The following is an 11,971-nucleotide window of genomic DNA, read 5'->3' as shown; positions in this document are numbered from 1 at the left end:
CCCACACGGGAGACACGTTTGAACCATGAACCTGTAATGTGTAATTTGTACCTTGGCATGTTCAGTGTTATTATTACCAACAGGAATAATAGTTAAAGCCATAAAACCAAGACCCAAGTTGTAATAAACCTCAATCTAAGGTTATTTAAAGAATTGTTCGACACGTTGGGAAATGCACTCACTTGAGAAATAAGAAAACTAACACCACACTTGTGTCTGCAGGCTAAATTAGAAGCAAAAGAGTCAGCTCAGTCCAATTTTTTAAACATAAAATCTGCTTATAAGCACCTCCTACAATCATTAATTTGCCTTGTATGTCTTTTTTTGTATTAGCCAAACAAAAACCAAAGTTTTGGCTTTTGTAGGTGCCTGTAGAGAAACACAAAACAGCCCATAAAAGCACCTTTTTACACTTCAAATGAGACATTTTAACTTATATGTAATGAGAAGCTAGTGGTTAGCCAGGTTAAATGTTCCCAGCCTTTATGCTAAGCTAATCTGATCATGTGCTGGTTTTAGCTTCATATTTAGCAGACATGAGAGTGATGTTAATCTTCTCATCTCTCTGCAAAAAAAAAGTGCATTTCCAAGTATCTGTGTTATGTGTAACTAATGTGTGGGAGCTCATCAGTCTTGTTATGTTTGTGCTCAATACGCAAGGACAAATCCAAAGACAAGGCATCTTACTTCATCAGTTGGTTGGTTTATTTATCATTAGCAATGACACCAAATGTACTCTACTGTTTTCACTTGCTATCATAGGAGATGCATTTTGAATTGTAAACAGTGAAAATGATAAAATGCATTTCAGAAAACTCCTTACAAGCAGTGTATGACCTGGGAACAGAGCAGATTGTACCTGCCCCTGCACCTATTTCTTTTGTTTGTTTTAACAATACATGTCATCTTATAGTTTTGAGTCTCTCATATTTACATAGATACAGCTGGGTCCCACATTCATCACCAGCAGAGACCTATTGGCTTCTTGTTTTTTGTTTGTTTTTAATGTGTTATCACATAGTTTTCTTAAAGAATTATATTTACAACCATAACGCCCCAACCCCCGGCTGCCTGCTGCTAGGGGGGGTAACACACAGTTAGAATCACTTGCTTAAAATTCATTAAACTACTTATGCTTCTTGAAAGTTTTTACGTTTGTAAGTCAACCTTATAGCTCTAAGTATTTTTCTCTTAACAAATAAAGTTAATACAGAGCTCAAGCTGTTCTGCCTTCCCCGTTAAAAATCCAAAAAATTATCCAAATAAATGAACAAAACCAAACATAATAATAAAATAAGAATTTAAAAAAAAAGAAAATATTGCACTTAAAGTTCAGGACAGCATTGGACCTGTTTGGTGGTTAAGAGGAAAGTGAGAGCGTTTAGCTGAGTGCTCTGGAGGACGTGAGGGTGTCTGTAGAAGCATCCACCAAGTTAATCTAAATAAATAGGCAAACATTTGTACACACGAAGCATTTTCTCTTTTTCTCTGACTACGAAACGAGCAACCTCTCGTGCATTGCTCAGTAGAACAAGGGAGTGCAGGTTGGAATCCTAACGCGTTTACAAATAAACAGTGAGTGTGTAGAAAAACAAAAAGAGTGGAGAAGAAAATAACCAAGCTTTAACCTGCCATAGCAATGTCCTGAGAATGCTTCCTCAATTAGTCCAGAATGAGCTACAATGTTAAAGGAAATTTTGGCTGCACGGAACACTTTTTTTCCTCTTTTTCTTCTTCAGTTTTCATTCCTCGTTGTAAACAGTCTTCGGAGACAGGAAGCAAGTCGTCTTTTTTTTTCCATCTCTGGCTTCGACTGCGACTTTTCACGTCTTTTAATGTGACACACGCCTGTGTTCTGTCACAGCTCCAGTCCGTCTGTTATTCATACATTTATGTTCTTTGTCCGGCTCTGTCTCCGTTCGTGTCCCTGTCGAACGCTCACAGTATCTTCCCACAGTCTGAATAAGGTGAAAGCCATTTATAGAAGCTGTGCGTGAATGCAGGGTTTAACAGATGCGTGCGAAATACAGCCAGAACGGTAGTTTTCATTCAGACATCATCTCGTTTTTTTCCTCCCCTCTTCCATCGCAAAGTTTGGAGTCTGATGAAAAACCACGAAGAAAAAGTACCAACAGTTTTGAAGTCGCTTCACAGAGAACGCGGTGGAGGAAAAAGGAGGGAGAGTCTCAATAGAAATAAAGGAAAAAAGTGACAAAACAGTACCGGACTGTCTTCATGTCTGCAGGGTTTTTGATGCAACCCCTCTTTTTCTCCAGTACAACTGGACAAAAAAAAACACAACAAATGTTTGTTTTTTTTCCTGACAAGAGACTTAAACCAAAAAAAACCCAAAACTATAAAAAACAGTGATCAGACAAGCGTCCAGCTCCTGCTCCAGCCCTTGCTCATGGGAATCTGTTATTTTTAGCATCATCCATCCATCCATTCACCAGTCCATCCATTCATCCATCCACCTGGTAACTGTGTAAACTACATTCCTTTGCAGTGCCATAGCTTTGCCGCGTCCTCTCACACCATAACAACGAGAAATAATAGCGAACAGGATGACAAGACACAAAAAAAATGAAAAAGGCAAACAAAGAAGCTCACATACCACCCACTATGTGTTTTTTTCAAGTCTGCCCCTTTTTTTCTTTCATCATCTTTCTCTTCTCCTTATATATATATATATATTTTTTTTGTTTGTTTCATCTCTTATGATGAAGATGAAGTCGAAGTGGAGCTGGGCTTTTTTTGGTTGATTAAGTCCAAATAGAGTTCTGAGCGCAGGAAGCGAGGGTATGAGTCCTTCTCCATCAGCCCGTATATCCGCCTCTGTGCTAGGTCAAAGCAGGAGCGTGTCACATTCTGCAGGTTGTCCTTAGTGTGATCTCTAGTGTAGGAATCCAGGTTTACCTGCAGGGGAACAGGAGGAAATAAGTGAGTGCACAGCGTGGTTTTGAAGCAATTTTCTCTACTATCCATATGAGTCACATCCACTCTCACTCACCTCTTTACAAGACTGGATGGCGATGTATTCTGCAAAGATTTTCTTGGCTTTGGAGGCCATCTTGGACTGCGACTTGATCTTCTTGTATTCCTCGCATGCTAGCCAGAATTCCAGATTCTCCTCGCTGAACTCTGTGCGCAGGAAAGCTCTGAACGCTGCCAGGCCATCTGAGGGAGGAGGAGAATAAACAAGAGGAGAGTTGACTAAAGTGCCATGGCAACCCTCACGGCTGAAGCACTCCTTGGAGTTTCAGTGCCTAAAATAGCTCTGCGTGACGGGGCCTTTTGAGTCATGTGGTTGGAATAAAGCGAAAAAACACACCGCAGCACATATTCAAGTCTTTTAAGTGACATCACCCCGCTGACTCTATAATTCCTTAATATTTAGCATGACAGTTATGCAGCCCCTTGTGCACATGAATGAACAAAGAGATGACTGGGTGTAAAGAGGAAAAGAGGCTAAGTCTGGCACTTTGGGCTTTTTGAGTTTCGGTCCAGTTAATGATTTGAGGAAGAAGGCATCCAGGGGAGAGAATAGCAGGAAGCCGTGTCCACCCACTGCTCCTGTCTGCACCTTTCCGTTCCCATGAATCACCCACGCTGATAAGCAGCGCCAAACGCAAGGCAGTCATCTCTTACCTCATTCTGGCAAGCAGGAGTGAGGTAAGACGTGGAGGAGAAGGAATAAGGAGAAGAGGGAGAATAAAGAGGCCAACAAAAAGGCGAATGAGGAACAGATGCAGCGCTGGCTTTGCATCAGCTTTCTGTCCTGAGAAAGAATTGGGGCCGAAGTGTGGAAGATGAATCGTGGAAAACAGAAATAGTAACACACTTGCAGGCTGCCTGTTTTAGTCACACTTCATCTTGCTGTGTAAATCATGGGGTCTGTCCGTTGGGATTAGGGAAACTTGCTGCAAGCTGTCCACACATATAAGCACTGTATGTATGTGTGTGTGTGTGTGTGTGTGTGTGTGTGTGTGTGTGTGTGTGTAATCCACATATCAGTACAAGCATATTTTCAGTGCTCACCACCCTCCCCCAACACCTCAAACATGCACTATTCGGTATTCCCACCATCTACAACCACATTGCACTGTTCAACGCAGAAATCAGATGATTTTTCTTTGTGTTGAGTCAAAAGGAAACGCAACAAAATAACAAAAAGGACTTAAAAGTAACTTACATTTGTGTGCCAGCAGCTTGTCAAGTGAGTCCCCCCATTTGAGTGCCTCTTCTGGGGTGGGCCTGCAGATGAAAGCAGAGCGGTTCTTTAACAAGCCCATTTCAGCCAGGTTTCTCATTGTGTGACCCATCCGCAGGACTTGCTCTATGCTGGGTAGGAGAGTGGAAATGTGGAGCCGGACGATTCCTCTGCACTGCTTCCTTCCACTCTAGTCTGTTGCTGGTCTCTCTACCTTATGAATGGTTGCAACACTGTGAGCCATGAGTCTGTCTGCCTCACTATGGTGGGGGGGGGGGCTCTTATAGTCCCATTCAATGCAAGTTAGAAGGCGGGAGGAGGAGGGGCTTAAGGCGGGCCAATCGGGATTCAGTATCGGGTTTAGAGCCCTCCTACTCCTACTGGTGTCTGTCTGCCCCCTGCTGCCTCCCATCCTTTCTATACCCTGCAATGAAGTGTGGCTTTTGAAGCGGTGCCCGTCTCACACTCGCTGCAATCCACATCTGAGGCCTGATGTGACATAACCGGCTTTTGTTGTGATTCTGGGCAGCACTATTGACAATTTCAATATTTTTTTGCACCTTTTGATTTAGTTTCAGGGGATACTCAAACATCTATTCTGACAGATCACTTAAAATACACTTTATCTTGCATTTGTCTTTTAGATGATGGTTTATTTACATACAAAGCTGTGTATAAGTAGACTAGATATGCTCTTGATAAAATACACCACTAGATTTCCCGTTAACATGTAAGGAAAACATCTTCATAATTGCTTATAGCATTGATATTTTTAATATTAAGTAAATCAAACTGTATTGTGATTAATTTTTCTTAAATCATCTTTTATTAAAAGAAAGTATATAAATAACGGCTGCTCATATTTCGCACAACTTTGTCTAATTTCCTATTATATTTAACGAGAGTCTATTAATTTAAAGACTACATTTTATAGATATATATAAAAAAAATACGCTGCTTTCAAACATTACTTTATCCCTGCCTCTGGCTTGCCGTCTTAGTCACACATCCTCTCATTCATTTTATTAATGCCACACTAGAAGAACACTCCCATCTCTCCTACTGCCCACATGTCTGTCTTCCAGGACCAGGTCATCACCAGCTGTGGCAAGATCCAGAAACCAGCCTCGCTCACACCCACATGCACACGCTGCTGTCAGGAAGTGGCCACTTACTTGACTGACTTCATAGATTTGTCTAACTTGCTGGCTGGGTTGCTTCCTGGGGATTCATTCCTCCTCCGCAGGAAAGCCAGCCGATTCTTCATGTCTTTGGCCCTGAGTGAAGGAAAGGTAGCGGAGGGAAAGAAAGAAGGAAAGAGAAAGGAAGAGAGGTTTGTGAATAGAGATGGATGAAGGGGGAATTTGGGGTGAAATGGAATAAAGACGAAAGAGAAAGTAGATTGAGAAGGAAGACAAAAAAAAAGGAGATGGGAAGAAAGTTGAGTATCCAAGTCCAGAGTCCACATGAGAAACAATCCAAGGCATAGAGTCACCAATTAAGCTCTTCAGCGCTGTAAATCCAATCCACATAAAAATCAAACCAATAAATGCCAGAAAAGTTGAACATAAATGTCACGTTGTGTACATTATAGTCTTCAGCCGGGTATGGTGGTATGATGGGTTTAGAATTCTCCAAAAAGGCAGAAGTCAATCTCCTTTTCCTCGCGCCCCGTCAGTTGTCAATCTATTATCTCTGACAGTCTTTCCTCTAGATGTGTCCCTGGCAGGTTCCTCGGCAGGGACTAAGCGAATGTGGCAGAGAAGGAGGAGAGAGACTCAGTCCTCACTCCTCTGTTTCATCACGCCATTCTCCATGTGCCTAGAGGGGTTGCTGAGAGGGAGCTGACCCAGGGCAGAGGCGACAGGGCACAGTGACATCCTCACTCCTCTGCTGCTTCCCCTCCGGAAAGCAGCATCCCAAAAATCCTCCTGACCACCCACCTCACCTGTTTCACCTTTCTCCCACCACCCAACGCGCCGAGTCGCCCTGCTGCACATGCGCCACATTGAATCTCAGATAGGGTAATACGCCAGCCCCCCTCGGTACCCATGGGCTCCAGCAGAATCCTGCGCATTCCCATAATCCCATGGTGCGTGTCCTGGCTTTTCCCGACCTGGAGCACGTGCTGCCTCGTTGGGATGTGACCTCACTCAACACCCATTTCCTGAGTCCCTGCTTTTGATTTCCACTGTGGATTGACTGGCCTGCTAATAATGCAGCGCAGCGTTATGCGCCGGCTGGCCCTAATCACTGCAAGCTGTCCCACTGCCAATCCACAGCCCCCAGGAGAGCATGTACACCCCAAATTAAGAAACAAGGCTTCCAGTTAGAGACGCTTATCATTCGAACATGGCAGGAGGGCACAGGAACACACAACTGCAGACTAGCACAGATATTCTACATGAACACGTATCCCTGATCATGACAGAACACCATTGTACCACCATTTCAAAGAACCCCCTCTGCACCTGTGCCAACTCATGCCCACTTCACTCAGGCTTTCATGCCATTCGCAGGTGTCGGAAAACTCCGAGTCCTCACCAGCGTTAGTGTGTGGGAGAGGGATAATTTATGCATGCGTAAAAAGTGAGGTGGTCACACACAGCGTGGCAGTCGAACCGAACAGAGAACACAGTCAGCTGTCGGTGCGAGTTTTTCCAAACGGCTGTAGCACAGAAAAGGTAGAAACATGCCCATGCACATGACACATCCTGAGTGTGTCAGCTGTGGCAAGCAGCAGCTAAATAGCTCCTTTAAAATCAGGATGAGTGCCGCTTTGTAGGTAGATTGATTCAGGCGTGTTTGGGTTTAAGGGGGGGAAGGCTAGGCTGCAGAAAAGAACTATTTTGTGGAAGAATTAGTCAGATTCAGAAGAGAGAAAGTGCCTCATGAGTTACTCAAAAACCTAATAAGAAAGTAAAAGCCTCTGGTGTGACAAATAGAAAAAGCCACGTGAGAGCTATTTTTTTCTTCCCAGAGGCCAGATAACAGATGAGAATTTCTTCAAGGGATATCTAAACATTGACACACCGTCAGTGGTGGAGAGATGACTCATCCATTGATTGAAATAACACAAGTGCCCCGCGTGAAACAAGCTCAAATCCAGATGCTGAACAGAATGCAGGCCTCTGGTTCATGGAAACAACAGGGTGCAGCATCCCTGTGAACAACTCATGCTTGCAAGCCTGAAGGACATTATTACTGAAATAAAACACTCTCTTGCTGTTAAATAAACTCATAACATCAGAGGAGGATTTATTAGATTGTTCTATTTTTAGGTTGGGCGCTCGAGGCAATTAAGATTTGAGCCGTGCATGTGTTAACTAAAAGAAAGCCTCTGTCTTATGAGGACAAGAAGTATTTTATAGAGGCTGGAAAATGTTTTCTTGGCCTGACAAAAGAAGCTTTATTATTTATGTCTGGCTTTATACAAGCTGAGTCCATGTGGGAATGATGTGACAATGATGTCATAACAACAGTCACTTTAAGGGAAATGGATGTTTCTCTCCTGCCACCATGTGGGTGTCATTGGATACTGCAAACACCAGCGGCTTACATCACCCCATAAATTAGCGTCCCGTCTATTTTCAGAAACTCAACTATAACACGGACATTGTTATTGGAAACAAGTGATGTGTATGTAGATAGCTGATTTACATCAATACACAGTGGAAAAGCTGACTGCAGTAACACTTCATTGTAGTGCTGGAGGTGTAAGGTCTCTCCCTGAGTTTCTCCCTGAATGGCAACACAACTGCTGCAGCCACAAACGAAACCGCTTGTATGATTATTTGCTCAGTGGAAGTAGACATTAATTTAAACTTGAAGGGGCTAGACTCCTGCTTTCTCAGTGTTGGCAAAAGCAGAATATTAAGCATTTTGTTTCCAGCAGTGAAGGTTACAGTTAAGTCTCCAGATGCACAAAATCATCTACTCAGCTATAACTGATTACTCAACAAAGAAAAAAGCTCATAAAACCTCCTGTAAATATTAAAACAGGAAGTAAAATGAATGCAACGTACAGTTACGGATACTACACACTCATCATGCCAACAAGATCTGCTATTCTTGACATTAAAAAGCAAAATAAAGTGAGGCTACGAGAAGAGCTATAGCACATAAAGAGCCAAGGTACAAAAAGCACAGGGTAAATGGAGTGTCATGATTAAATGTCTTGAGTTAAGATTCCTGATACTGCACAAAATGATACATAAAAACAAGTTGTTGTGCTTTGAGTACCAAGTTGCCTCTTTTTTCCTCTTCACTGAATCTCTCCAGCCCACCAGCCCTATACCATAAGGTATGTCTCACCCTCCATGCCTTTACTTAACTTGATCCACCAGACTGACACATGCTCTGTCAAAGATTATCAAATTAGGATGATCTTTGATCTAACAAGCCCCACATTTCTGCTCCACTGCTCGACAAGCAGACCGCACACGGCTTGTCAAACGTCTGCAGCTTACTGTGTACACGCACCTGAGTCTCCGCTTGTGTCTGCACAAGAGGGAACACTTTATGTGCTTGAGTGAAGGAGCAAGAGGTCTTTCGCTCTGCAATTATATGCAGGTTTCCATGCTCTTTTATTCCCTCTTTGCTTGGCTCACATTAGTCGCACTAATAGCACCCCACTGGCTATTCCTGGTGTTCTGAAAAGTAGGCCGCACTCCCAGGGAAAGGCTCTGCTAGCGCATGGGGAGAGCTGCAGACAGACATACTGCAGATCACAATGTACCACACAAGCACAAGCCAAATCCACTGGCCCACTTCACGCTGCTTTTCGGTTACACTACATGAGGCTTTGTTTCTCACAATAACAGGAGTTCTCCCTTTGTTAAGCCTGACCTGCGAGATCTGGGGTACAGCAACGCAGCCCCACGGTGAGCAACCCTCGCTGTCAGCCCCTCTACCACTCTATTGACAGAAGGCTGTGTTCCTGTGAAGCGAATGCAGGACATGACACGCAAACAACACTGTGCCGGCGTGTGAGCCTGTTTGTGTGTCTGCGTCTGTGCGACTATAATGGGTCAAGGGTTGTGTCAGCGTGTCTGTAACACTTTGGACAATATTAACACTTTTTAAGCTCAGTTTAAAAATATATCAGAACAAGACAAAACAGACAAAGCAGTAATAAGTAGTGACAGATCCAAAAACACAGCAAAGCAAAGCATATTCAACAACACAATAAGCAAGAGAAACAGAAATTTCAAAAGTGCATCATAGCCAAGAGAAAGTCACTCTGCATTATTCCTAGAAGAACGATGAAAAAGGGAATTGTCCTCAATTTTGTCCATAAATATAACACCATTACATCCATAGTCTCCGTCAATCAAGACTAAAAAAAGAGCTCTATTTCTGAGCAAACTCACCTTCCTAGCCACAAAGACCACATGAGCAATCCTATTCCTGAAATCCAGGCTGCGTATAATAAGAAAAAGGGACAGCCTCAAGTTAGAAGTTAAAGCTGCTCCCTCCAAAATAGTTTCAGCACTTCAGCCTCAGGAGGGATTCTTCTCCCTCACTGCGACTGTCAAATGAGATCCATGTAGAGGTCAGATAGCTCCTACCAACCTAAGAGAAACGATTCCCGAGGGATGTAAAGTAGCCCCTACCCACGCTTTTCTCACTCTCTCCCTTCTGATGTTTGACAACAAGAATTCAAACGGCAAATGAATCCACACACGTCTTCCACTGCCTCGCTCTTACCTTTCCAGGTATTTCTCTGAGAAATCGACCATAGTGTGGAACATGGGTGCCAGCACGAACGCAGCATGTACTGCATGTAAGCGTTTGTTAAGAGTGCTGGTGGTCAAGGCCCTGGGGTTTGTTTGGCAATCACATTCCTCTAACCCTGAGAGGCTCTGGTGGAGCTTTATATAGTCGTGGGGGTCTGGAGAAGGCGGACCCTGGGCTCACCCAATCCACATGCAGTGTTTAGAGGACAGATTCCTTTTACGAGGGGTCTGGAAAGGCTAAGATGAGATAAAAGTTGTTATTTTGAGCATCTTTTTTTTACTTGACTATTGTAATGGTCTGTCTGTGTAGATGATCCATGTCATCATAAGAGCTTCAGCAAAAAGCAACTGGACTTCTCTTGAAAGTTCGTACATTTTCTTCAAGTCTCTTGAATGAGATGTGTGTCAAGAACCATGTAGAAAAATCCAGTTGCTTTTTACTGAAGCGCACATGATCCGTCCAAGCTAACAAGACATCATATTATCACTTTCATAGTTTCCCTGCACTGGGTGCTTGTTAGCATGAGGCTACAGTGGCTAATGAATCTTTGCAGTTGGGGCTGAAAACTGCAAAGATTAAAGTCAATACATTTGGCCCACTGATGTTCAAGCTTCGATGTCCCTTCGCAGAAGAAGGTCACCTCTCCAGGTACTCCTCAGCTGCATGCATGACCTCATCATCACTCTGAAAATGGCGACCATGTGAGTAGGATTTCAGTTTTGGAAACAGAAGTCAGATGGTGCAGGTCGGGTGAGTAAGGTGAATGGGCAATGGTTCAAAACCACATTTGGCTGCTTCTGCCACCTGTAGTGAGTGGAGGGACGCATTGTACTGCAGAAACAGCTCAAAGAGTTCCTCTTTTTTTTTTTTACTTTGATTCCTTCAAACATTTAAGTTTTTGTGGTGATATAAGGCTTTATAGTGTACAGTTCTGCCCCAAAATGGGAGTTATAAACCTTGTTTCCATGTCAGGCCAAGGACTTTTTGAAAGACCCTCATATAATAGTGTAAAAAATATGGAGGTATTAGATAACAGTTGTACTGCTGGTAATGAAAGTTTTGACAAGGAAAAATGTGTGTAATCCGACAATGTTCTTAGAGCTCTCATAAAGCACACTACTGGCTGATAATATGTAATAAAAATGTTCAGTATTGTGGCAGTGGTATCACTGACTGAAATTTGACACGCAAGCACAAATCAAAATGATGCAATTATGACGCAAGTATCTCCAGTACAACTCCCATCAGCCTCTCACAGTGCCTATGAACGCAGTTTCAGTCAGAGACAAGTGGATTTCCAAGTGACTTCATCACTTTAATGGACTGGAAGTGAATTTCTCAGCCATGTAAACCTCTATCAGATGTCCAAGGGTTATATCAGGACATGAAAAAAAAACAACCACAACATGGATGATGGAGACTTTTCATCACAGCAGTGCGTCCAGTGGTTCACATAATCTCAACAATTATTCCATAACAGGGTCAGTGCACAGTGCGTCAACTGCACAACGAACAATTACCTTGGCCAACTTTCACACCACAGAAAAGGGCACATAATCAGTACCACACTGTCAATCGCACTTCCCTCCATCTATGAATGCTGGCAAGACCATGCCTTCAGTATACATTTACAGTATGTATACTTCACATATGTCCAGTACAGAAACAGGAACACACAGATGGTCATTTGCGCTGTGTTTCTAATCAACACCTAGTAGAGCGATTTGTTTCGGTCCTCTCGTGCCCTCTCCATCTGTCTGTGTTTCCTCTCTTTTTGAACTGAAGTCGCCAATTCCAACCACTGAGTTATTAGGAAACCAATCCTCTGAGTATTTTCATGTTTGCTATGGTAGTAAATGCACTCAAAGTGAAAAACAGTTGAATCAAATATCTATCATTGTTGCATATGAAGAATAATTTGTTAACAAGCTCACATTTCTTCATATATATATATATATATATATATATATATATATATATATATATATATATATATATATATATATATATATATATATATAT

The 11,971-nt window shown here is 42.7% G+C and overlaps 1 protein-coding gene across 9 annotated transcripts in view; it reads right to left on the bottom strand.

Moving 5' to 3' along the window:
• Positions 1-683: 683 nt before the first annotated feature.
• rgs3a (regulator of G protein signaling 3a) overlaps positions 684-11,971 on the bottom strand; it is a 164,073-nt gene continuing 152,785 nt past the window's right edge. For 7 of the 9 annotated variants that reach the window (XM_023287277.3, XM_023287280.3, XM_055019248.1 and 4 more), the window contains 4 exons: positions 5,386-5,487; positions 4,193-4,254; positions 3,011-3,177; positions 684-2,916 (listed from right to left, as the gene is read on the bottom strand). In XM_023287277.3, coding sequence (XP_023143045.2) covers positions 2,716-2,916; positions 3,011-3,177; positions 4,193-4,254; positions 5,386-5,487 — 532 coding nt within the window. In that variant the 3' untranslated portion in view covers positions 684-2,715. Of the gene's footprint in view, positions 2,917-3,010; positions 3,178-4,192; positions 4,255-5,385; positions 5,488-5,797; positions 6,168-9,919; positions 10,070-11,971 lie in introns of those variants that run through there. The other 2 variants (XM_023287288.3, XM_035955848.2) reach the window with 2 other exon arrangements.

The sequence above is a fragment of the Amphiprion ocellaris genome, chromosome 17 (genome assembly GCF_022539595.1).
Source record: "Amphiprion ocellaris isolate individual 3 ecotype Okinawa chromosome 17, ASM2253959v1, whole genome shotgun sequence".
NCBI classification, from domain to species: domain Eukaryota; kingdom Metazoa; phylum Chordata; class Actinopteri; family Pomacentridae; genus Amphiprion; species Amphiprion ocellaris.
This window is presented reverse-complemented; position numbering and strand designations above follow the sequence as displayed.